We start from the raw sequence: 26905 nt of genomic DNA, 5'->3' as shown, positions 1-26905 counted from the left end.
GGGGTTCGCGTCCGGCGGGGGCCACCCGAAAATGGCAGCGCCCATCCGGCTGCTCCCCCCCCTTCCTTCCCGGGCGGGAGGGCACCGCGTTTACCGGCACCCCCGTCCCCGCGAGCCCCGGGACGAGCGTGGGGTCGGTACCGCTCGCCGCCTCGCCCGGGGGCGCCGAGCCAAGGCCTCGCGCAGGCGCCGTTGTTGCCGCCGCCGCCTGGCTCACGACATGGCGGCGCTGCGCGTGCTGCGGCGGGCGGCGGGGGCGCCGCTGTGCCGGGCCGGTGCCGGGGACCGGCGGGTCGCTTCGGGGGGACCCCCGCCCTCCGTGCCTCAGCGCATCGAGGAGAAACGCCGCGCCGCCCTCCTGGGCGGCGGGCAGGCCCGCATCGACGCGCAGCACAAGCGGGTGAGCCGCCGGTACACCCCTCCTACCCCCCCCTACTCCCCACCTCACGGCGGGGGGCTTCACCTCCGCCACCGGCACGGCGGCCCCCCCCCCAGGCTCCGGGCCGGGAGACCCGCTGTCTGTAGGGTAGGAACGGGGCGGTGCTAAACCGGAGGGACCTTCCGCCGTCAGAGGGGAAGCGGCGGAGTGCGGGCAACCGGGGGCGGCTTTGCCTTGCGGTTCAGAGGCCCTTTGCGGGGGAGCTTCACTGAAGGGGCGTTGGAGACTGCGTTACCTGTTACTGCGGGCAGGGAAAAAATACCCTACAAACTCCTTTACAATCACCTTTGTCACCAGATTGGCTATAATGCATTTGTATGAGGAAAAACTTGCAAATTCTGTCATGTGATGGCAAGTTGTAGGTTGCTTAACGCTTTGCTGGGCTTGGAGGTGTGCCATCCAGCACAGCTGCAGCCTTCACACTGCCCCTGCAAGGCTCGGCTGGTCTCCTAAGAAAGTGAGAGCAAAGAGCTAGAAGAAGTGGAAATAAGGCAGAGGAAAAGACAGATGGGAAGGGTGACAACAGCTGGATTTTGAGTCTCTTGCCTCTATTGTTGAGAATTTAGGCAATGCTGAGGGAGGTGGCAACACAGTTTTCCTATTTATTATTATTGTGTCTTGCTGGGATGTCTTTTCTGTTCAGAGCATGGACCTAGTGGTAACACGATGACTTGAAGGCATCAAGGAGGTGGTAATAGCCATTCACATGAAGACTACATGAATGAGCAGTTTGCCCATCAGGAGTCTCCCTCCTGCAGTTATACAACATCCAAAAAGAGTTACAGGCTTACCCAGTTACATTCAGGACACTGTCAGACCAATGTGCAAGCATCTCTGCGTGTCTAGGGGCCTCAAACATCTTATGTCATATATTTTCTACAAATTAAATGTATGGCTTATCTGCATTTGTTGATTTTTCAGGAACTTTTTGATCTACGGGTCAGAAGTTTTGCAAAGAAGCTGAGCTATGATTTAACATCACGTTGAGGGAGGGACATATCATCTAAAGAAAGCAACCTAGGTGCCCTGACATGGACAGATACGTACCTGGGTTGGAAATAACAAATTTGTTTGGAAGGTTAAGATAAAAAGAACTTTGCAGTCGTTTATTACTGCATGACATCATTAGTACTGAGCAGGGGACATGCATAACTGGTCAATTGATTACATTCTTGGCCCTTACTCTACCCTTGCGTGCCCAACAGAAAAAAGAACAAAAGGATTTTGTCAGAAAAATCCCTGCAGGCTGTCGTGTTTCCTTTTTTCCTCTCATTTGCTGCAGTCAAATATCGAGCGTGGTGGATTGAGCCTTGAACTGTTGGTAAGGACTGGTTTAGCTGTGGAAGGATGCCATGTTTAAGAATAGAACAAAGGCCTTAACAGAGGCATTTAACTGTATAGGCAAAAATAGCTGTGATGCTGTTACGTCTTGTTGGAAAGACCCTGAGATTGTTTCTTTTATCTTGTGGTAGTGCTGTTCCAATAAGTCAGTCGACTTTTCAAAGTCTGGCTCGCGTTATGTTTGTTTTTAAGGAGGGTAATCACTATATAGGCTATTTCCAGCTTTGGGGGCACGCAGTTGCTTAATGGGCCAAACTTAGCAGACCAAGTGAGGTTATGTTTGATTAAACTACATCTGCTGGTGGTCATGTTTCAAGCCAGATCCACCTGATGGCTATATTAATTGGTGTTTGCTTTGTTTCAGGGAAAGCTCACTGCAAGAGAACGGATTCTTCTGCTGTTGGACCCCGACAGTTTTGATGAATATGACATGTTTGTGGAACATAGGTGTTCTGACTTTGGGATGGACTCTAGTAAGAATAAGGTATTTTTATTTCATATAATTCTTGTTTCTTTGTCCTCTGGTTGAAAATAGTTTCTTCTGTTTGCATGTAATTACTTTTGATTTTTTTTTGTTTGTTTTGCAAATTTCTTTTTGTTATTCTCATTTTCCATTTAACAGCTTACACGGTTTACTTTTCCATTATCTAAACTCGATACCTTTTTTATAAGGTCACCTATTTTGTTCAAATACCTCCCCGGATATTGTCTTAGATTTGTATTTTAAATAATAGGAGGCCTCAGAGTTTTGTTGTTACAGGTTTGTCATTCAAGTCAGATATGAAGAACAAATACGGGTGGATACTTCTGCCTCTCTCCAGGTGACATGAGAGTTATAGGCTGAAATAACTTAGATCCATATTTATGCCTGCCAGACTACAGAGTCAAAAAATCCTTTAGGGTCTTGAAATCTGATCTGTTTGGAAATTCAAACATTCATACTGGTCTGTTAGCGAGTTGTAATCTGCTTGCTTATGCAGATTTCAGATACTGGGCTATGGATCCTAAACCAACGTGATACATGAGGTTCATCAGGTAGAGGGAAGATTTATGGCTCCCCAAAATCTTTCACCATAACATCGATGTCTGTTAAATCACTACATGGGAGAGCTGTTTTGTTGCAGTTCAGTGCTGGGATGTGTAGGTTCAATGCCAATGTGTCTGTTCCATGTGAATCTTCCTGTAGCAAAAGGCCTGATTTGCTGTGGAATATCCTGGTTTGGGGTGTGGTGAGAACCTGCTCCGTGTGAGCCACTGCCCCATGCTGTCCACAATGTCTACAACTCCTGTTCATGCAGATCTTAAACCAGTTCAGTCCTTCAAGCTGCTGCATCTTATGGATGAGGGAGGGATCAGCAGGCTTCCAGCAGGAGCAGCTGGGGCATTGGGAACTGGCAAAGGTGAAGGATTTGTTTTGGTAGCCAGGAGACTGATGGAACTTTGTGCTGGGAAGGATGTCGTGCTAGACCTCTCCCTCCTGCTGACTGTACAAGCAAACATTCTTTAAGTAATTTTTCACTCTGTTCCCAGCAAACTGAAATAATGGCTCTGTTGCCTCTCATCCTGCATCGCACAGTGCTGGTAACAAATGGCTGTTTCTGAAGATAGGAGGAGCAGCAAAGTCCTGAGAGTGACAAGAGGGTTAATTTTTTCCTTGTCCTTCAGAACTCACCTTTCAGTGAGCTGCAGATTGTGTTTACAGAGCAGTTTCACAACAGATGACCTAACTGTGGCCAGTGAGGTGGAATATTAGTTTACTATTGAATTTCTCCGAGTTCCTGGAACTTTCTGAAGGTAGGGTGAGACTCGTACTCACATCCAGGCCACTCTGTGGGCTGCTTGGGCTTTTAGTAGTCATCTGTGCGAGACAGTGGCTGGAACTACAGGTGTGTTTCCTGCTGTTCTGTGTGCCAGGAACCAAGAGTGCTGTCTGCAGCCTGGGAAAAGGCCCCACACTGGTATGACCTTCCAGAGAACAGATCACCTTGAGCATAAATGGCCCTTAGAGTGCACAATATGTTCTTTTTTTTTTTTTCCCCATACCAAACAGCAAAAAGCATTTAAATGCCAGGGATGCCTTTATGACAGCTCAGTAAAGTTTCTTTCCTACTTGAAGTCTTGAAAGACTTCTGTATGTTTTCTTTACTATAAAGTGAGACAACATAGGTAAGCAGATTTTAAGATTTGCAGGTTCCACTTCTTCTTTCAGCTCTTTCCTCTTCCCTTACTCACAGGGTGAAAAAAGGGACAGATCAAGTTGAAGTATTTGGGGTGACTAGTTAAATTTCTTGACCTTTCCAGGGTTGTTTTCTTTTTTTCCCTGTATCAACACATCAAGAAAGGTTTGTGTGCTGTGTCCATTCTTTCAAAAACATCAGCTGGTCCTAATAAAAGGTACATCCTGTCTCTAAGGACATGATTTTCCTTAACTCCAGATGTGCTGAAATTTGAAGGGGAACTGCAAAATTCATGAATCTTTACACTAATGCACAACTAAAATGTGGTGTTACCTCCTGTTCTTCTTTCCAGTGCTGGGGGAAATCCTTGTGGGACCCCCCACTGCAAACATGAGAGACCAGTCCTTTCAGAGACTCAGTCTTAGCTTTGACTCAATATAAGTTTGAGGGGGTTTTTAGTGGGCATGGTTGCTGCTTTGATTTTTTAAAAATTATTATTTTTAATTAATTGACTTGGGTTTTTTTAATGCAGTATCCTGGAGACAGTGTGGTGACTGGCCGTGGACGGATTAATGGGAGACTGGCTTATGTTTTCAGTCAGGTATGGTTTTGCGGGGTGTTTTTTAAATAGCATGAACTTATCCTTTGAAAAAAATTCACAATAGTTCAGTGTGGCCATGCAGTAACGTACCTGTTTACTTTCTACCAATAAGCATAAGATAGACATAACATCCCGTGGGAGGAAGCAGGGCACCCTCAGACAAGAAAAAGCAAAAAAGCATTTCTAAAAACTTTGTTGGGTGAGAGATGCAGTTGTGGGAAGGGCGAGGAGAAAAGAGCAGTGAATGCAGAGCCAGTGGGAATGTTTTGAAAAAATGAAACTGTTATTTCTTTCGCATAATATCATTGGATGGCGATATGCTGAGAGACTGGGGGAGTCCCACAAGTGTCAGTGGAGGAACTTTGTGGGTTCTGAGAACTGTTTTGAGGGTTTCAAGCTGCAGAGCAGGGGCTGTTTGCTGGAGATGACAACTGGAATTGCAATGAGTGGAATTCATGATAGAGGGCACTTGAGCAACCTTGAATTGTTTCTCAGATTTGATCTCTCAGATTGTGAGGGATACTGTATAAATAGATAAAAATATACTTTTTATGTTAAAATATACTTTCTGTATTAAAAGACAAATACTTTAGAGGAAACACCGCAGCTAAAGTTTTATCTTGGTTAGTCTTAACACAGTGAAAGAAAGACCTTCTTTCAGATGGTTGGCTCCTCTCTTCTGGGTCACAAAGTAGCCTTTGTTCAATTTGCTATCATGGCCAAAATGATTGTTGCTCTGTGACCTTGGAGCGAGTCATACACCCTGCCTTTTTTGTCTTGGACATGTAGTTCTTCCAGGGAAGGACACTGTTATGTGGGCCTTAACATAAGATAGGAGCCCAACACAGAACACAAGTAGAGAGCAGTTTTTCTACTAAAAGAATTTAAATGTGTCATGTGTCCCTTCATGATACACCTTTTTTTTTTTTTTTTAATATACTTATATTTAAAGACCTTTTTCCCTTCCAAATCAAGCTGCCACGTGAGGTGTTCCTTTCTTCTTGGTTCAACTGCTGGTCATAGTCATGCCCTTCTCTGCCCACGCAGTTTTTAGGGCTTCTTTGAGAGTAAGACTCAGTGGGAATACATCAGAGAAACTCACCAGAAGTTGGCTCTGGGCTCTCTTGATGCCAGTAGGTGTCAATATCCCCTTTCTCTTCTCAATCAGTCCCAGTCCCCTGTGTTGCTTGTTCAAGACCTTACTGTGGGGACCAACAGGCAGGTTTGGCTGACAGTAGTCCCTTTAGCACCCATAAAAGAATAATTGACTCTTCAAGCATAACTCACAGTGGCATATTTTTCAGTTTTTGATTTCTGCCTGTTTGCAGGCATCTCATCCTGCTTCCCCTTGCAGTGAGACTCTCCTCACAGGTGGAATTTCTCCAGGCTACTCCAGTATTGATAATGTCCATGAAGGGGAGCATGTCTTTATAGAAAAAGAGAATGTTTCTGTGAAGGAAAAAAAAATAAAAGCAAATGAGACGTAGTAATTTTGTGATTTTAAATAGAAGCTGCTGGCAAATGTGTATAAAAGATCATTTTGCTTGTAAAGAAGGCTTGGGTTGGACCGGATTGATCTGCAGGCCATGGTAAAGAAGTTGGGTTGCTTTGGAGCAGCATACCAAATACAGAGCAGTGCAGGATTGTACTGTTTACTTGCAACATTTAACTGAAATGATTCCTTCCTTAATCTGAAAATTTGTTTTCCCTCCAGGATTTCACTGTGTTTGGAGGTAGCTTATCTGGAGCTCATGCCCAGAAGATCTGCAAGGTAATACTTCACAGGAGAAAATAAACCAAAAAATTGACAGTATTTTTTTTTATTATTATTTTATTGTGTTAATGACTCTGGAAAAAATTATTTGTGACTGACTTTAGTGGACTTTGGTGTGTGTCATAGCAACCTAAAAATGCCTGTCTCCTCATGTCAGTTAAGATGTGAAAGCACAGGTGAGCAGAGGGGTCCCTTTGGAAGCTTTTCAACTGTAAGGGAGCTTTTCCAAGTAAGACTCACTTTTTTTTTTTTTTTCTTAATAAAGTTGCCTTTTCTGCTGTGCTACCAAAGACAAGAGAGATTGCAAAGTACAAATATAAATTAACTGGCTGTTGTCTACTGGAGAAAATGTGAAATCACTTGGGAGAAACATTTTCCTATAAACAGTACTATGTGGAAGTGTGTAGTATTTATAAAAAGCAAATGTAACAAGTAAACAATCTGAAGATAAACAGTTTTACAACTTGGAGGTCACCTCGATACTCGGAGCTTCTGTTATCAAGCACTTGTGGCTATTTATTCTCATTTATCTGCTTGTCTCACTGGAAAAACTGGCGTTTGCATCCCAGGGAGGAGGAAGACAACAACTTTTTTGTACATGAGTGGTCAGTGGTGTGGGCTGGTGAAAACTTCCCGAATTTTCTTGCTAGGGAATCAGAAACAAGGTTTTTAGTGCACAAGGCCTGTTCTTCTGATGGAAATAACTACATTTTGGCAGAGACTTTTCAGCAGTGAGGAGGTATAAAACTGGAAAACACAAAGACTTTGGGCTGGATAATAACTACTTGGCTTTACCAAGTCTCAATATTGGGAAAGACTAGATATTACTCATTCTCATTGGAGCTTTGCAGTGTCTCTTTTTATTAGGGAGGGATATAACGGTACTTGAACGATGGGGTGCTTTCTGCTGGTTTTTTTGGTCTCTTATTTCTAAAGAAGCAGGGAGAGTGCTGGTAGCAGGACTAGAAAACAATGTGAGTCCCCCCTAGTCGGTACTGTTCTTGGTTGGCATCAATGTCAGTGGTAGGCTCCAGAGGTTGAAGGCTCTGGATGCATGAGTTGCTTTGGGGTTCAGAGTCTTTGAGGTTGCAGCCTGGGCAGTGGAGAGCTCAAAAAAGACTGGCTGGGTGGTGTGGTGTCTGTCTCACTTCCAGTTTTTCTTATTGGGCTGAATTCTGGGAAGCAGAAATCTGTTTTAAAAGATGGTCTTGGCTCCTGCAAGCCTTTTCAGTGGCTTAAGGGATGTAAAATGCCAAGGAACATGGAAGTGAAGTTGTTGTCCCTTGGCTGGACTTCCCTGGAGATCTGCCCCTTTGGTAATCATTTCCCATTAGGGATTTTTTTCTGGAGTCGCAGAGAGGTAGCAATATTTGGCATCTTGATTTGGCTCCAAGTTAGGTAGGTCTGGGCTACAGATTGCCTGTTACTTTTGCAGAAGAGCCTTGTGGTCTTGCAGACCACATTAAATGCCTGCGATGGTTTTCCTGAAGCAACAGAGATGTAGTGTGGCTCTTCTGAGTAATAGGTGCCCACTTGTGGTGGGGAACACTTGGAAGCACGTGTACATCTCTGCATCTATGAAATCATGTTTCAAAATGGTTGTTGAGTCCATGAGATGAAGAAAAGTGGTTTTTGAAAATGAATCCTGCAATGTTCCCTGCAAATACTGGTATGGCAGGAAAAAAAGTCTGGGCTCAAATACACTAGTACGTTTTCAGTAGTCTGAATGTGCATAGTGAAGTCTGTTTTAAGAAGAACTTAGGTGTCTGGAAAAGCCTTGAAGTAAGTAATTAACCCATATATAAGCTGCCAGAAAACAGCAAAACGTGTCAGTGAACTTGTTTCACTAACCTGTCCTCGTAAGGTAACAGGCATTCTAGGAAGAAGCAATAAATGTCAACTCAGCTCATTTTAATAAGGCATTTTTAATAAGGCATTTGACAATGTCTTGTGTAACATTAACATAAGGAAATGAGGCCACTCATGGCTTGCAGAGTCTCTGTTTGCAATCCAAACAGATGCTTTTTTAAATGTGGGATGTTATTTAAATTGTAAAGTCATTCTGTGTCTGCCACAGTGATATTTCAACTTTTAAACAGACACCCAGGAACAAAGCACGAAGAACCCCTGTTTTACATTGAATGGCTGCAAGTAGGAGGACGGGCACTCTACAACTCTGCAGAGATAGCTGTGGCCAGTTGGTGTTCTGGCTGGGATTTTGGTACTGCTGAGATACCGTTGATTTGAATGGAACTGAGCGCAGTTACTGTGTTTCTAGGCAATATAAAATTCAAGGTTGATGCTGCAAGCACTCTGAAACACAGGACTGGAGTTTAAAAAAAGCTTAAGAAGATAAAGATTGTCTGAATTAAGATATAATTCTGTAACAAAGATTGAAAGGGCACCGAAAGCAACTTTGAAATTCAAAGTGGGGACTGACAGACTGTGTAGTTTTAGAGAAAATTATTTAGGAGCTAAAGCAGATCTTAATGTTAAAGCAGATCGTAACATAATCTGTCTGTGCTGTAGTGTTACTAAAATGGCAAACGTTTTACTGGGATCTAATAAGCAGGAATACTTTGTGCAAGGAATGTAAGGAAATCAATCCTCCCACTAATGTAATACTCCAACACAGGCTTACGATCTTGAGGCAAGTAACCAAAATGATCAGAGATCTAGAAAATACAATGTAGGAAGAACAACGTGATTGAGTTGTGGTGCTTAGTCTATAAACATGAAGGGAAATGAGAAGACTGAAGGAAGAGTTGAGGTGCTTGGATGTTTATGAAGGTGGAGGCAAAGGGTTGTTAATTGCTTTCCCTGTCTACTATATATCGAGACAGAAGTACTGTTTCTAAATTTCCGGAGGAAAGATTTAGTTTAGTCTTCTCAAAGAACTTCTAAGAAGGATAATCAAGCATTAGAACACACTGCTTAGGGAGATTACACAATCACCACTGCAATAAACTTTTAAGATCAGATTAGACTTGAATAAAGGAGGGTTTAAGGTGTGGTTGATACTTCTTATGAACAGAGATAGATTGGACTTCTCTGGTCCAAACTCCTGTGTTTGTGTCACTTGGTGCAGGGTTTGGATAGTGCAGTGATGGAGATGCACAGCTAGTAAGGCAGATTGATATTAAAGGTTGTGAGAGGGATTAAAAGTGTATCTTCTAGCCTGCAGTCTGAAGAGTCAAAACATAATACCCCAGTAAGAAGATAGTGACTGTGAAAGTTAATAAAAATAAAGGAGAAGCTGAGTGCTTTGTAGGCAGTTCAAATCCTGGCACAAATGGATTTCTTTTTTCTAGGGGATGTACATTTCAGGAGGTGGTTGCTTTGGGAGTTTGGCTTAGCTGGGTCAATAACGAGGAGTTTGTGTTCATCACCAGATCATGGATCAAGCTGCCCTGGTCGGAGCCCCCGTGATTGGGCTGAATGACTCTGGAGGAGCCCGTATCCAGGAGGGAGTGGAGTCCTTGGCAGGCTACGCAGATATATTTTTGGTAAGTCTGCTGCTGGGTGACCCGGAAGCTTGGCATCCACAAAGATTGGACAAAGTCTTTCTTTAATAAAGTCTGTATTTGTAAGTAAACTTTTAGGTTATCATCATCCTATTTCAGCCACTGTCACCTGGTAGAGAAAAGGAGGCATATTTGGGGGTTTGTGAGACCTGAGCTGTCCTCTTGGTTCTCTTCTTGGCTTTGGGCAAATAACTGTACCTGTTTGTTTCATTTACTCGTGTTAAACAAGGGTAATGCTGAGCCTTGTAAAACACTGTGATGCAATGTACAGCTCTGTAGGAGTCTCACTGTATAGTGCTCTTTGTCGTAAGAATGAAAGAACAGGCAATTTACTTAATTGGAAGAACCCCCCCAAGCAACTCTTTTAACTTTCTGATTCACACTTAAGTATAGATTGTGTGTGTCAGGATGTAATTTCTGTCAAGTGTTTCTCTCTCTTTCTGAGACAGGTGGACAGGCTGGAGTTCAGAGGGTGTTTTGTTAGGTGACTGATGGTTGTGATCCACTACCAGCTGTCTCCATGTCTCCTCTGAAATACAGACAAGAATTTCATACAGCAGATTTATTTTCAATAGGGCTGATAAAAGATGAAAGATTTCCACTGCAGAAAGAGGGACTTAAAGTAAATCAAACCCTATGTACTTGAAGAAAACTTGAGAAACTTGGATCAGAAGCATCAAGTGCCTGTTCTCTCAAGGAAAAAAAGTCTGGGCTCAAATACACTAGTACGTTTTCAGTAGTCTGAATGTGCATAGTGAAGTCTGTTTTAAGAAGAACTTAGGTGTCTGGAAAAGCCTTGAAGTAAGTAATTAACCCATATATAAGCTGCCAGAAAACAGCAAAACGTGTCAGTGAACTTGTTTCACTAACCTGTCCTCGTAAGGTAACAGGCATTCTAGGAAGAAGCAATAAATGTCAACTCAGCTCATTTTAATAAGGCATTTTTAATAAGGCATTTGACAATGTCTTGTGTAACATTAACATAAGCAAATGAGGCCACTCATGGCTTGCAGTGTCTCTGTTTGCAATCCAAACAGATGCTTTTTTAAATGTGGGATGTTATTTAAATTGTAAAGTCATTCTGTGTCTGCCACAGTGATATTTCAACTTTTAAACAGACACCCAGGAACAAAGCACGAAGAACCCCTGTTTTACATTGAATGGCTGCAAGTAGGAGGACGGGCACTCTACAACTCTGCAGAGATAGCTGTGGCCAGTTGGTGTTCTGGCTGGGATTTTGGTACTGCTGAGATACCGTTGATTTGAATGGAACTGAGCGCAGTTACTGTGAAAATGATTTTGGTTCTATTTGCATCAAGACGTTCTCTCTCAGTAAATAAAACAAGCTGTCCTCTCCTGTTCGTGACTGAATTCTTGCAGAATCTGTGCATGGACTTAAAGATGCACTTTTTTGGGTAAAACTTAGACGTCTTGTTTTAAAAGATGGTCTTGGCTCCTGCAAGCCTTTTCAGTGGCTTAAGGGATGTAAAATGCCAAGGAACATGGAAGTGAAGTTGTTGTCCCTTGGCTGGACTTCCCTGGAGATCTGCCCCTTTGGTAATCATTTCCCATTAGGGATTTTTTTCTGGAGTCGCAGAGAGGTAGCAATATTTGGCATCTTGATTTGGCTCCAAGTTAGGTAGGTCTGGGCTACAGATTGCCTGTTACTTTTGCAGAAGAGCCTTGTGGTCTTGCAGACCACATTAAATGCCTGCGATGGTTTTCCTGAAGCAACAGAGATGTAGTGTGGCTCTTCTGAGTAATAGGTGCCCACTTGTGGTGGGGAACACTTGGAAGCACGTGTACATCTCTGCATCTATGAAATCATGTTTCAAAATGGTTGTTGAGTCCATGAGATGAAGAAAAGTGGTTTTTGAAAATGAATCCTGCAATGTTCCCTGCAAATACTGGTATGGCAGGAAAAAAAGTCTGGGCTCAAATACACTAGTACGTTTTCAGTAGTCTGAATGTGCATAGTGAAGTCTGTTTTAAGAAGAACTTAGGTGTCTGGAAAAGCCTTGAAGTAAGTAATTAACCCATATATAAGCTGCCAGAAAACAGCAAAACGTGTCAGTGAACTTGTTTCACTAACCTGTCCTCGTAAGGTAACAGGCATTCTAGGAAGAAGCAATAAATGTCAACTCAGCTCATTTTAATAAGGCATTTTTAATAAGGCATTTGACAATGTCTTGTGTAACATTAACATAAGGAAATGAGGCCACTCATGGCTTGCAGAGTCTCTGTTTGCAATCCAAACAGATGCTTTTTTAAATGTGGGGTGTTATTTAAATTGTAAAGTCATTCTGTGTCTGCCATAGTGATTGTTCAACTTTTAAACGGACACCCAGGAATCCTGTTTTACATTGAATGGCTGTGAGTAGGAGGAAAGGCACTCTAGAACCCTACAGAGATAGCTGTGGCCAGTTGGTGTTCCAGCTGGGATTTTGGTACTGCTGAGATACCATTGATTTGAACGGGTCTGAGTCTGGTTACTGCATCTTTTTTTGTTGTTGTTGCAGAGAAATGTTCTGTGTTCTGGGGTAGTTCCACAGATTTCCCTCATTATGGGTCCTTGTGCTGGTGGAGCTGTGTATTCGCCCGCTTTAACTGATTTCACATTCATGGTGAAGGTAAGGGGGCAGTATATTTTGACCTTTTGCTGTTGGATTAGATGATCTTCAGGGTCCCTTCCAACTTAGACAATTCTATGATTTCATGATTGATCAGATGCAAACTAACCCCATGTGAAAGGGTATTTTTGACACGGTCTCCTACTTGGAATGAATCTTATTTTTCATGAAAACCAAGAATAACTTTCCCAAATAACCTGTGAATAATTGCATTTTCTGTGGATTTTTAATATAATGCACTAAGGACTTTTAAGAAATTTGACCATGTTCTACTGTTTTCTTATGTTGGGGCAAATTTCTAGAGACAGTGGCTTTTCCTTCAGTGCTTTTGCAGCTTGGGCCTAGCATTTACTGTGTGGTTTTGCTTTTTCCCCCTCCTCTCCCAGGATACATCCTATCTATTCATCACTGGCCCGGATGTCGTTAAGTCTGTTACCAATGAAGATGTCACCCAAGAGCAGCTTGGGGGTGCGAAGACACACACTGCTGTATCTGGTGAGAGCTGGGTAGTTTTTTTAACAATACTGTAGATTCTTTAAAGTAAATGACATAGTTGTAGCTAAACAGCTGATTGTCTAATGCAGGTTTTTGTAGTCACGACTGTCAAGAGACTAAGTGATAAAACTTGCAGATCTTACACTGTATAAGGCTGTCTTGCCCTGTACTGAAATAATGGAAAACAGAATAGGAAAAGTGGGAGTGTGGGAGGGTTCTGGATTTGGCAGAGAACGTAGCAAATCCACAAAAGATTCCAGAAGTGGGAAGATTGTTGGAGGGTAAGGCTTAGCAAATCAGGCTTGGGGTGGTTTTCTTGTTTATTGTCCAGAAATTTGCATGGGTTGAAAGATTCTTAACAATCCCTTGTTTGCTTACAAACACGATTGATTGAACTTCTTAGCTATAAACCAAGTGGCAGTGTGAGATGAAGTGCTATTTTTTTTTTTCTCTTTTTTTTTTTTCTCCCCTCTGGGAAAACTTGGTGACTCATGAGTTTTGAGCTTGAGGCTCAAAATTACTGTGGGATCTCAAATTCTGTCTGAACTGAACTGATGATGAACCAAAACCACACACAGAGACGCTGCTCACATCCAGCCTTTACAGAAGAACTTGTGGTCCAAAGCTTGAGCGCAGCACAGTAACCTGGGTTGAATTCCAGAATTCAATCTGTGATGGCTGATAAACCAGTTTACAGGATTTTAAATAGGAGCTCAACAATCCAGACTCGTTAAGGGGGAAGTCTGATACAGCCACACATTTTCTAGATATTTTTAGCTGGTCAAATGGGGTGGCTTAAAACTCCTGATGGTTAATAGCTCAGGCTTAAAAATTCTTCCCGTTACTTCTTTGTATCTTTATTGGTACATCTTGAAAATAAAACCTTGCAAAATAAGGTCAATAACTGCTTAACTGTTTATTTCCAGGAGTCGCACACAGAGCCTTTGAGAATGATATAGATGCTTTACTTAATCTCCGAGAGTTCTTTAATTATTTACCTCTCAGCAACCGTGATCCAGCTCCGGTGCGGGAATGCCACGATCCCAGGTAAGAGGAGACTGACTGGCTGCAGAGACGTGGTCTCTGACCTGTTGGGTAAATTCTGTTTGTGAAGGTTGGTGGTGGGGAAGCAACAAGGAGGTACTTGTCTGTCAGGCTCATTGTGTGCTTGGCAACACAACAAAGGAAGGACTCGAGTCATTTCAAGAGGAGAAAAATGTTGACTGTCTGGACTTTTATCAGAGAATTTTTCCAGAGATAGAGGGAGAGCCAGGGAGCTGGTGCGGGGCTGGCTGAGCAGGCAGCCTTGCTTGTGGTGTTAAAGACAGAGCATGTCAGTGGAGTCAAAGCAGTTGCCAATTGCTTTTGGAGAATGGTCAGTTGGGTCAACTAATCACTTGTCCTAATTTTTCTAAGATGTGGATCTTTAGGTGTTTATTAAACTGGAAGACTGTTCTGGTTTGATAGTGACAAACCAAAGCAAATCTCTTAGGTGAATTTGTAGACTGGGAGGATTATCTCTGAGTTTATCATGTTCCTTGTAGGCATTCAACAAGCTGTACTGGGATAATTACCCTCTATAGACTTGAATGGGTTATTTTAATTTCATTATAGAAACAACAGTCTGGATTTTTTAATCAATGTTTCTTATAATAGGCAGTTTATTTTCATGGGAGAAGCTGTCAGTTACGTTGTACCTACTAAGGTGTGAGATTAATTCTTGATTTTCTTCACGGAAGCAGTCTCTTACATAGCACCAGCTACTTTATTAGAGGATAACAGTGTAATAAATGCTCAATAATTTGTACTAAGAACTTCAGTTTAGTAGTCCCTGTACATGCGAAGACAGATCTATTTGTTAAATTTGCCTGATTTTATAGCAGCATCCCAAATATTTCTTCTATTTGTGGCCTTAATGCTTACACGGGTAATATTTCATCTGGACATACTGACATCTTAATCGACTCCTTTCACTTAGAATTGCTGTGTTTGATCCCTACCCCTGCTCCAGTCAAAGCCCATCCCTCTACAGTCATTTCTTTCTTTCTGCATCATTTTGACACCACAAAAAAATTTCCATGAATAATAAAAATTAAATTAAGCGTACTTTTTTCTTCCTTGTTAAGTCCAGAAGCTGATGGGGTTTGTTTTGTTTTGTTTTGTCTGTTGGATTTTTGTTTCTCTGGGTGGGTAGGTTCTTTGTGGTGTTGAAAAACATCAGTCTTGGTTGCTGAAACTTCTGTCAGAGTTTTTGATGTCAGGGATCGGGTTCTAAGGAGTTAGAAGATTCCTTACAGTACCAAGTTGACTGATGGTGAATATGCTCTCTACCTTTGAAGGGTATCTAGTTTGTTGCATTTAGTATATTGTGTGGTGGGATTTTTACCTTTATGTGTCTTTGACTATAATCAAATTTCCTTTCTGAAACCTGCATACAGATTTCTGGAGGAGGTTATTGTCAATTCTTGGTAACTGAGTGCAGTTTCCCTTTTCTGTTGAACGAAACCCAGTATCAATCTGGGTGAGAGTGGCAGTGGCAGGCTTCAGATGACTCTTTTGATGATGAGCAGCAGCAGTTCCTTCCTGATAAGTGGGATCTGTAAGAAACACAGTTCTCAGCCTCTGAAGTCCAGTGACTCTGTTAGCAAGCTCCAGATATTATCTGTGATGATTTGCAGATTTTAAAACTTGTGATATCCTGGGTAATGTCTTCATTTTGATGGTAGTTATTAATTTTAATGCCCTTATAATTTCCCTCAGTGCTCTACAGCCCTGTGAATTTATGGGAGCAATAATTTTCCTTTTTCCACTTTCCTTATCCTTTGGGGATACCACAGGTAATGGAGAGAACTTAGAGCACATTCTGTGGACAAGAAAAAGTTTTAGAATCTTTTGTAGCTTGGGGTTTAGTATGTTAAAATTAATTGCTTTCATCAGATTAAGGTTTCATTATATCATTTTATGGAAATATTTGCAAGCCATACCCTTAATCATGTGGAGAAAATACTTGAAGCGTTGCTGCCGGTTTTATTCTATGAATAGATGTGTCTCCTACTCTCTCGGCAAGGAGTTGTGCCTCTCTGGTCCTGTGTGTGTGAGGGAGCACAGGGACAGCCTGGGGCTCGCATTATTAGTTTTCCCCTGATCTTGACGAACTGCAGATCACTTCCTTCAGTTTCAAATTGGGTGTCTAGAGCCTTGTGTTGTATTGTTGTAAATGTCCTAAATCACGGCATTGTTAAAATAGGAATTCAGTAAGAACTCCACCGAAACGCCATTTATAACAAATACAGATCAGCATTTTTATGGAATAGCACAAATATAATACTCCCTGAAGCCTTTTCGGTGGTGACTCATAAAAATTGACACCCTCCTGTTGGGTCTGTGACTGAATCCAAGGACCCAGTAAATTTTTACACTTGTAGGTCCTTAATGGAGCTGATATGATCAAAGGTGGAGGTAACTGCTGGTGTCAGCTGCTAACAGGGAGGCAGAGGTTTGGTTCAATGTAAAGGTCCACACGATGGACCTTTACACGAAGGTCCAACGATGAAGCACATCGTTGGTGAGTTAGGCAGAGTAACAGCAAGGATTCTTTAAACGTGGGCATGAAACTGAGGAAGCTGAGAGCACATGTTTAGTGACAGGGGAAACAGGGCTGGAATGGTTTCCTACACCATACAATATATGAAGTGTGATGAACTGTGCCCCTCTACTCTGCTCTTTGCCCTTCTGCTCTGGTGAGACCCCCTGGAGCACTGTGTCCAGCTCTGGAGTCCTCAGCACAGGAAGGACATGGAGCTGTTGGAACGGGTCCAGCACAGGGCCATGAAAATGATCCGAGGGCTGGAGCCCCTCTGCTGGGAGGACAGGCTGAGAGAGTTGGGGTTGTTCAGCCCAGAGAAGAGAAGGCTCTGGGGAGACCTTGGAACCCCTTCCAGTCCCTCAAGGGGCTCCAGGAAAGCTGGGGAGGGACTCTGGATCAGGGAGGGGAGCCCTAGGAGGAGGGGGAAGGGTTTGACCCTGAAAGAGGGGAGATTGAGATGAGATCTGGGGAAGAACTTCTTTGGTGTGAGGGTGGTGAGAGCCTGGCCCAGGTTGCCCAGAGAAGCTGTGGCTGCCCCATCCCTGGAGGGGTTCAAGGCCAGGCTGGATGGGGCTTGGAGCAACCTGGTCTGGTGGGAGATGTCCCTGCCCAGGGCAGGGGGGTTGGACTGGATGGGCTTCAAGGTCCCTTCCAACCCAAACCCTTCTATGATTCTGTAAGATGGTCAGAGCTGTAAATGTGCTGTAGATCCAGATACACGACCAGAAACCTTGCTCTGCTGTTGGGAGAAACCATTTTTCCAGTCCAGCTGTAAGGACCATTGCTCACACTTGGTTATTTTCTGCAGTGACCGTCTGGTTCCTGAGCTGGACACAGTTGTCCCCATTGAATCTACTAAAGCCTACGACATGCTGGATATCATACACTCCGTAAGTCTGTGATTAATACCTGGTATATTATATTCTGTGTGGAAATAATTGGAAGAAACTAATAGAATGGTACTGAGGAGATTTTTGTTTTTTTACTATTTTTACCTGCGTAATAGCCATGAATGAAGGGACAACAAAAACTGCAGGAAAAAAAGATTTTAGCAGGTGAAAGGAATCCCAAGACTTGTTTTGAGGATGCGTCATACACTGAGTGCATAACTGTACACGTGAAGGATGCTGTAATTCAGCTTTCTCTGAGGTCGAAATCCCCTCCCTCTTATCTTTAGTTCTATCACATGCCCTCCTCCCTGCACCTTGTTATTTGAATCTTGAATTTGGTCACTTGTTTATAAAATATATAGAGTGTATGCAAAGATTTACCTTTCTCTATTTATTGTAAGAGACAGTTATGTACTCAGACAACACAAGAATATATATATATATATTTAATTACAAGTCAAGCACTCAGAAGCTCGGATACTGCAATGTGAAAGTTTCATTAAGGAGGCAGATCTCCTGGGAGGGTGGCAGGGAAGGAAATATTGGGCTATTTTTTTAAAAAAAACCTGAAAGGCAATATTGCAATGTATAAATAATGGAGGTTTTATTAAAGCAGCGTAGGCAATGCTGGTAATTCTCTTGCCTTGACTCTGAGTACTTAACTTTTCCAGTTTTAAAAACTTAATACATTACAAATGCTTGGACAGAGAATACTGTTGTAACTTTTATCACAGAAAACTGTTACAGCCCTCTCTACAGCACCCTGAGAGTCCAAATTTTGACTATTAAAATTTCCAGCTGCTGCTTCCACCTCAGCCAGGGTTCTGAAGTGGATGACGAAGCTGACAAGAACTCCCTGCCACAGGCAGCACGTACAAATTGGGGGGGGAAGCTCAGCTGTGTTTGTAGGACCTTTACAAATGTTTCCCTTTTTGCTATTTCATTCAGCTGACACGTTTGAGTTTGCAGCTGGCTGCATTTAGACTCCTCTTAGTGGAGAAAGCAAACTCAGGATGTTTTTAATCTCTGGGTTCTCCAGTTCTGAATTTCTGCTACCTGTCACAAGTTAAAAGGTGGCATTTAAAAAACCTGCTTAAGTGAATTAGGAAAATAATAAACCCTCTCACGGACTTTGAGAAGCACTAAGGAAAGAAATAAAATTACTTTAATAATACTTATATTTTTCACAACTTTTCAGCTGCCTCCGCCAGTCATTTCTGAGACCAACTGCAGTACGTCAAGGCAAAGTTGTCATGAACAGTTAAAAACCAGGAATTTTAGTAGAAAACACCAGGCAGCCATGTATAGGTGTCGCTACTGCTCCGTGTATAATTATGATCCCTTTTGAATGTGTGAATGTTGATAACTGCTTTATACACCGGTGGATGTCACTTTGCAGAGTGACTTCAGCCCCAGAGGGAAGCGCAGCCACCGGGGAGTGGTGGGTCCAGACACAGATGTTTGATGTCACACGTGTTTTCTTCCACTGCAGATAAAAGAGCTTCTCCATCCTCCACTGTATCCGGTGGCACTGGGGACACGTGTGCAGCGCAGCACGCTGGGTTGGCCTCTCTTAATGAAGTGCTCTGAATTTGCAAAGAAATGAGTAAATATTAAACATCTCATGGAGAATTTCTGAGCTCCCCGAAGTACTCTTTGCTTTTCATCACTGGAAATTGTTCTTTGAAAGTGTAGCCTGCTGAGAATTCAGTTGTGAGAAAGAAGTTCCCTAACATCTGAAATTTAGGACCTCTTTTTTTATTATTTGTTTGCCTGTGAATATAATATATATATATCTGACCTCCTAAGGGCTCTGCCTACCTCTCACCCTTGCAGATTGCCGACGAAAGGGAATTCTTTGAGATCATGCCTGCCTATGCCAGAAACATTGTTGTTGGATTTGCCAGGATGAACGGACGAACCGTTGGGATAGTGGGCAACCAACCCAAAGTAGCATCAGGTTAGAGGTTGTGCCTCCTCTCTGCTTTGTCTCTTTTTTTTTTTTTTTTTCCCCCATGTTTTGTGTTTCTCCCCATGCTTTCCCCACCCATCATCTGGCTCCGAGATGAACTGTTTATGTTTTGCATCACATTAAAAATAACTGAAAACCAGTTAATTTCTTTGGTGGATCAACAAGGAGATCTTGCTCACAGGTAATTAAATGACTGATGGATGCAGCACGAGGGATAGGAACACATAAACAGGGTGGGTAGAGGACCACCGCTTATTTGGCAGCAGCTTGCAATTAACTGGATTAAACATAATACAGAAACTGCCTAATTACTGCCATAGCATTAGAAGAATTAAAACTCCTCTGTAGAGTGAGGTAACTTGTGGTTTGGGTTTTTTTTTGTCACCTTGCTATAGCTAGTACACTGCAAAGCTTTCAGACATACAAGTGTGAGGCTCTTGACCTCAAATAATTTAGATATGAAGGTACAACGTCCTTTTTAACTGTTGAGGGATTTTGCTTTCTCTGCTTAACCAGGTAATTTCTGAAGTGACTTTCACCAAACCAGACCTTTGTTTTGCTCCTTATTTTTAATTGTTGTGTCTTTTTGCTTAGGAAAATGAGATGATCTGGTATGACGTTTTATTCTTTTGTAATCTTTACCAGATATGACTGTCAAGATACCAGATAGCCAGCAGGTTTTAATATTGCTTTAGTTGATATTCTCAGTTGGAACAAACATTTTTAATGCTTCACATAGATGCTTTTATACAAAATGTGTTTTGGTTTCATACAGTAGCACATGATAAAATTCTAAATGGCACTGAAACAGAACAGAAATATGTTGCAGTGTGTTCATGAAAAATGCTGATCTTTCTCAAAATGTTAGTGGACCATTGAATTTTTTTTTTTTAAATGTAGAATTCTGTAGTCTGTCAATATTGATATTTTTCAGATCAGTCATAAAGATGAAATAGCAGAAAAATATTTTAAATTATGAGAGTATATTGAATTTAAACTGCTGCTTTTTATGACAGAAAGTCTCTACACACAGCTGTCAAAAACAGACTGAGTGCCTGTTGAATGTAGCTTGTGCCCAACCTTAGTTCTAACAGCAAAACTTCATTGCAGATTCTCTGCATGATCTCCAGATAAGCTTTGCTTTTGTTTTAAGAAGACAATACAGCTAAAATAGAGTGTGATTTTGAGGCTGCCTTGAATTACTGCCATTAGCAGATCACTGGACTCGTTGACACCTGTTTTTCTAACTTTAGGGTGCTTAGACATAAATTCTTCTGTGAAAGGAGCCCGCTTTGTGCGTTTCTGTGACGCCTTCAACATACCACTGATTACTTTTGTGGACGTTCCTGGATTTTTGCCAGGTATGTCTTGCCGTTATATTTCAGCTCCTGACAGGGTGGTGGTGGTGTTAATAACCCATTTTAAAAACTCTGTGAGAAGACCTTTACCGTAGTAGACTTAATTAAGCCAAGTTTTAAAATCACACTTTTTGGGACAGAAACTGTGTTTAGCAGCCTGTAGACACGCTGGGATGACCAGTTTGCCAGGGATGAGGGTGGGTATATCACACTCTGGAAAGCTCTGTCCTGCTGGCTGGAATTCCAGCAGAATTGCAAAGCTCTGACTGTGGCCTGTCCAAGAGAAAAAACCTGCATTCCCTGGAGATGGTGCCCGTGTCATAAATGGTGTGGGATGTGCTTGTGATTGAGAAGCTTTGAGCCAATCAGTAAGGAGAGGTCTGAGATGAGACTATTTTCAGCATGGGCTATATGAGCAGTTAGTGCTAAAACGATCTGATAACAGGTTGAGAGAGGAATATAAATGTTATATTGATAAACATGCTAAATTTTTCATACAATTGACTATAAGTTTAAAACTGTTGTATAAAACAAGGTTTACCTCAAGGCCTCTACAGATACCAAAGCATCAAAATGTCACTGGTCAACATTCCAGTTCTTTCTCTAATACAGTGTATTTTGGGTGTTCTAACGACGAGGCCGTACAGAAGGTGTTAAGGGAACCTTCCTCTTCCCTTTCTCTCCTGCTCTAGAGACACCCTCCTTGGCTGACAGACCAATCCAGATTTGGACAGTATCTCAGAATCCAAGAACAAAGCTATTTCCATAGAGCTGATGAAAAGCAGTAACTTAATATTGCATAGTAAAATGTGGGTTTGAAAGCGGATAGATGGAAGATAAATAAAAGTAGAGAAAGGTAAAGAGAGGAGATCTGAGACTTGACACCGATCTTAAACTGTTGTATTTTAAGGAGTTTGGCAAGGTTAGTACATTGGCATTACAAATTTCAGTTTAAGTAAAAAATTGCAAGGGTGGTGGGTCACCTCCTCTCCCTGTTCAGTAGAGAAGAAGAAAGAATCCATCACAACAGGTCACATCTCTCAGCGTTAGTCACCCAAACGCTTTCAGTAGCCCCCAATGTAACAATTGCAGAATCACAGAATCTTAGTGGTTGGAAGGGACCTCTGAGATCATAGAGTCCAACCACAAAATTGTGCACAGAGATGACATTTCAGCCGTTCAACACCCTCTAGCTGGATAAAAGCATATATTTAGGACACGTTTGAGGCTGAATATATGGCCAGAAAAGAGTTTATGTTAATTGGCCATGGATGAAAGTGTAAATAGTTCAAAACCAGTTCAATTGAGGTTAAACTTGAGGCATTTTTAAGTTCTAAGAAACTTAGAAACTAAGACTGTGACTAGATCCCAGGGTCTGTGGGTGCTGCCCAGGTTCTGGGTCTGTGTGGAAGATCCCAGCTGTGGTCAGGCTGCTGCTTGGGACAAGAGGAGGTGGCTGTTCCCTGCAGGGTTGGCACGTCCCGCTCTCTGGAGGGAGACACAAGAACCAAAAGTGAAATTGCAGTTGAGCGCAGACAGTTGTAAGTGTAGGCATAAATTATTAGACACTCCAATTACACTTGAGGGGAAGCATTAAAGTCAAGCCACCAAACAGGCTACCGAGTATGTTATTAAAAAAAAATCTCACAAAAGCATTTTTACTTAAAATATTACATTAAAAAAAGCCCTATAAATCAATTATCCATTACAAAGATCCCAAAGTACTCTAAGAGGTTACCTCAGGTGCTGAAAGCAAAAGTCAGTAGGTGGATAAACTGCTAGAAAGTAATTGTAGAGTTATATCCAGTGGTCTGAAATGCAGAAATCCTAGAAATAAAGTAGATGGGATTGGTGTTTCCAAGTGTGAGTCGGCAAGGCCTGTGTTTGGGGCAGAGCTGTGGTGGACACCCTAGAACGTGCATGACATGTGTTCATATCTGCTGCGTGTGGCCGTTCTCCAGAAACACCTGCTGCAGGAATCCTCAGAGAGGAACTTATGCTCTGTCTTTTCAGGTTCCATCATCTTGGGGTTGCTTGGAGGAAGACCAGGATAGGTGTTTGGTAATGGCAGCCAAGCTGCCTTTCAGTATGGTCTAGAAAAAAGGGCTTTTGGAAGAGTGGGTTTCTGGGGGAGCAAATCTAGGTTGTGTTTTTCACTGCTAGTCACATTGGGAGTCTTGGAAATGATGTAACTGTATTCTGTTCCTAGGAAGAGACCATCTGGTGAGTATTCTGGTTCTGTGACCTTATACACAAACACATGCTGCTTTTGGTGAGGGATTTTTCGTAGGGTTGCTCAGCATCTTGTGGAGAACTGTGCCTGGATATTCCCTTCTCCTGGGCATTGACACGGCTCTGGTTGTTGTTAGGTTTGCTGCTGGTAATGGATGATGGCAATTGCCCAACTGCATATAGGTTGTTTTTTTTTTGTGAATTCCCTGGAATGAAAAGAATTGTTTGTTGCTTGTAGGTACAGCTCAGGAGTACGGTGGGATCATACGTCACGGTGCAAAACTACTGTTTGCCTTTGCAGAAGCAACTGTGCCTAAAATTACTGTCATCACCAGGAAGGTAAGTTGGCACCATTCCATGAGTTCTAGACCAGTTCCGTGACTTCTAGAGTTCCCGTTTTCACTAGTAGCAACTTTAGTTACACGAAGTTTTGTCCATCTGTCCCACTTCTGCTTTCTGTCCTTGTCACATCTCTGTCCCATCTGGTAATGCCTCTTATGTCAGGTTACAACAGGCCATTTCTTCTGTTCTCAGGCTGTTCCTTCATTCCTTTTGTCTCCGCACTCCTCTGAAGACACGTTTCTGCTCTTTGCTTTCTCCCTGGAATGCCTTTGGTCAAGTATTTGTCCTCTGTCACCCAGCTGGTCTCGCTGAGCACGTGCCATCTGTCTGCACACAGCAAATCTTCTTCCTCCATTCTTGCCACTTCATTCTCCTTTTCCCAAACCAGTGCTGATTGTGTCTTCCTTCTGCTTTGTCTGCAGATTTAGCCCTCATGCGGTTTCTCTTCTTCCACGTGCGTTTGCTATAGTCTACTTAATTTTCTTCCTTTCTCTTTTTCTATAAGGTATGTGGCACCATACTGCCATAAGCTCTGGGGACCTTCTGGGTCTTAAAAGGCTTAGCTTTTTCCTTGCTCCCATTTTCTGATGGGCTTTTGACTTAGGCCAAAAAGAAAAAAGAACTTTCCCTTCTTTCTGTCCCTTTGCCTTCTCTGATTTCTCTGGCTATGGCCATCCTTTGCTTCCCAGGCTTGCAGCCTTGCTCTAGTTCTCAGTAACGCCTTGAGATGGGCTATAGCTCTGTGGTGTCTGTCCACCACTGCTGGCTGTGAGGAGCACTGTGGTGTCCCACTGCTGAATTCCCTGGCCAGGAGCACGCCGAGGGGTTGGTGTGTGCACGTAGGGGGTGCAGGGTGAGGCCTGCTGTTCCAGGTATACATCCATGCATCTTGTCTGCCAGCAAGAATGGTCTTAAGATACCAGCAGCCCCTTTCCTTGTTCTTCCGTGGTCCTAGTTGAAGAGATGTCTAGTCTTAAGAGATTGTTGTAGCAAAATGGAGACACTCATGCTCTTTCAGGTCAAATTTAGCACCACTTGCTTGTCTTTGGAATAGTAAAAGCTGCAAGAGGAATATAAGGCTATTGCTGAGGTCAGTCCACACTAATTAATGCCTTGGTTTTTTGTTCCAGGCCTATGGGGGTGCCTATGACGTGATGAGCTCAAAGCACTTACGAGGAGATGCAAACTACGCCTGGCCCACGGCGGAGGTGGCCGTGATGGGCGCAAAGGTACATCCCGGCTGACTCTCACACGGGGTGCAGTAGCCATCAGCGTCCTTACAGTGGCCCAGAGGCAGCCTGGCCTCTGGTGAGGTGAAGACAAAGGGGATTTTCCCTGAACAGGCTGAATTACTTCACTGACCTGGAGAGTGTATCTTTCTAGGGTGCTGTCCAGATCATCTTCAGAGGAAAAGAGGCAGATCGAGAGGCTGAATACGTGGAGAAGTTTGCAAACCCCTTTCCTGCTGCCATGAGAGGTACAGTTATCTCACACACTGTGTCCCCTGTTTGTGTTTGCTGTTGCACATGGATAAATTTGTAGCTATTCAGCTTTTTGCTAATGGGTAAGTTATTTAGGCAAGAAAGGTGATGCCTAATCATAGCTTGTCCACATGAAGGAAAACCAAATCTGGACATAAAACACATCCTCAGTAGGAAAGAGACTGGTGAGATGTGGGGACTGCCCTGAAAAGTATATTTTCAATTTCATAGATACTAGAAAGCAACTCAAAACTCAGCCTTTTCCTTAAAAGTACAGGAGATTTGATGATCTATCTGACAGTCCTAGATGCAGACCAGTGGCCTTAGGAAAGGGTCAGAGTCCAGTTCAGTTCAGTGATGTTCCCCGGGAGTCTTTGGAGTAAGTTTTTCAATTGTTCTTACTTCCAAGTTTTACTTCTAGCTTTGAAGCATTCACCGTGCTCTAGAAGGTGGTTCTGTAGACTCTGGAATCAGCTCTCTGTTTCCAGTCTTGCTGGCTTGATCTGTTAATTGGTTTGTACTTCATTTAAATTCTGCTAATAGTGCCACAGAGCTGGGAAAAGACTCAGCCAAGCTGTTTTCCGCCACAACCAATACATACAGTACTGCTCCCTCTGGTTTTGCAGCAGAGTATCTCTTACTGCTGTTTGAGCTGGAAAAAACCCAGACTCCTGCACGTGCAAAGTCAAGGGATGTCTCTTCTAATCAACACTTCTCCATCTTTACATCAGACTAATGGTAGGAGATGGAAGGAGCTGGTATCTCTAAAACTCTGCGGCTACAGGTGCAGTACTCACTCGAGTAAAGCCTCCTCCTTAACATTTTTGGTCTGCTAACTTTTGCAAAAATTAAGAAAGCAAATGTTTCTAATTTAAAAACCATTGAGGTGGGAATATTTCTTTTTCAGGCTATTTTAAATTTTTTTGTTAATTTTTAAATTAACAAAACAAAATTTCTTCTGATTTTGCTAGTGTATATTACAGCCTAGGTTACAGAAAGCCGAGGGGCAAATGCTTCATGGTTGGTCAGGGCTGGTTTTGCTTTGTTTTTTCCAGGGTTTGTTGATGATATCATCCAACCTTCCACCACCCGCCTGCGCATCTGCCATGACCTGGAGGTGCTGGCTGGGAAAACCCAGCCCAGTCCCTGGAAGAAACACGCCAACATCCCGCTGTGAGTGCCAGAGGGGCTTGGCCGTGCTGGAACACACATACTCTCTGTTGAAGTGGAGGTCCACTCTGCAATATTTCTTTTCATTTTGATTTTGCTAATGACCATGAATAAATCATAGTACGTATCTCATACACTTTGGGGTCTTATCGGTTCATCTCTATAAGCCCTTTTTGGTGGGTTAAGTCACCACAACCTGCAGTGGCGGCCGCAGGTGAGCTGTTAGTGATTGCTCAAGATCAGATGCTCCCTTGGTTCCTTCGTTCCTGGGCTTGGCTTTCAGTGCACTGGAGCCCAGGCTTTGCTGGTACCAGACTAACCTCTTCTGTTCCTCTGCCAGACTGTCCCCAGCTGCAACTTCTCTGTGCTGGCTGCAGCAACACCAGGTCTCAGGTTGGTATCAGTGGCCTCCAGGCTGTGGGCACCGGTGGGATAGAGAGGATGGAGCCAGGCTCCTCTTGAAGGACAAGAGACCATGCACCCAAATTGGAAAAAGAACAATTCTGGTGGACATAAAAACTCTTCTCCCTGAGCGTGGGGGGCTTTTCTCCCACAGCAGAGGGTTGAAATGGAGACCTCCAGAGTCCTCTTCCAGCCTAATTTTTTGTATTGTTATTTGCCAGACGTGCCAGGAACCGCTGCAGCAGATGGTCCTGCTGATCAGCCTTGGGCCCCGTGCTCACTCTGCTTGTTAGAAGCTGCATTTTAACTACAGCCCCAGAAGGTAGTGAGTAACAGCCTCTGTCACGTGTGGCACTACTGCAAGGAGCTGCCAAGCACGTGAAACCCCGTAGTGACCTGTCTGTTGTAAGTGACCTCAGTTATTAATGACATCATTACATTACCAGACTGGGAACTACCCTACCTGCACTCTGCAGCTGCCTCCCTTCGCT

The 26905-nt window shown here is 43.0% G+C and overlaps 1 protein-coding gene across 1 annotated transcript; it reads left to right on the top strand.

Moving 5' to 3' along the window:
- On the top strand, positions 1–26148 carry PCCB (propionyl-CoA carboxylase beta subunit). The gene is made up of 15 exons (XM_014944246.1): positions 1–400; positions 2145–2264; positions 4490–4558; positions 6273–6329; positions 9725–9838; positions 12376–12486; positions 12873–12981; positions 13908–14028; positions 17376–17457; positions 19294–19417; positions 20683–20790; positions 23258–23358; positions 24492–24590; positions 24745–24838; positions 25898–26148. The coding sequence occupies exons 1-15, from the start codon at positions 32–34 to the stop codon at positions 26017–26019; spliced, it is 1800 nt and encodes a 599-aa protein (XP_014799732.1). The 5' UTR covers positions 1–31; the 3' UTR covers positions 26020–26148.
- The last annotated feature ends 757 nt before the right edge of the window (positions 26149–26905 follow it).

Source organism: Calidris pugnax, unplaced genomic scaffold (genome assembly GCF_001431845.1).
Source record: "Calidris pugnax isolate Ruff unplaced genomic scaffold, ASM143184v1 scaffold143, whole genome shotgun sequence".
In the NCBI taxonomy this organism is placed as follows: domain Eukaryota; kingdom Metazoa; phylum Chordata; class Aves; order Charadriiformes; family Scolopacidae; genus Calidris; species Calidris pugnax.
This window is presented reverse-complemented; position numbering and strand designations above follow the sequence as displayed.

Bases quoted from the DNA above. Each gene is read 5' to 3' on its own strand.
- PCCB (XM_014944246.1), top strand. From the start codon at position 32: ATGGCAGCGCCCATCCGGCTGCTCCCCCCCCTTCCTTCCCGGGCGGGA. The intron at 23,359-24,491 runs GTAAGTTGGCAC...TTTTTGTTCCAG, and splicing joins TTACTGTCATCACCAGGAAG to GCCTATGGGGGTGCCTATGA. The intron at 24,839-25,897 runs GTACAGTTATCT...TGTTTTTTCCAG, and splicing joins CTTTCCTGCTGCCATGAGAG to GGTTTGTTGATGATATCATC.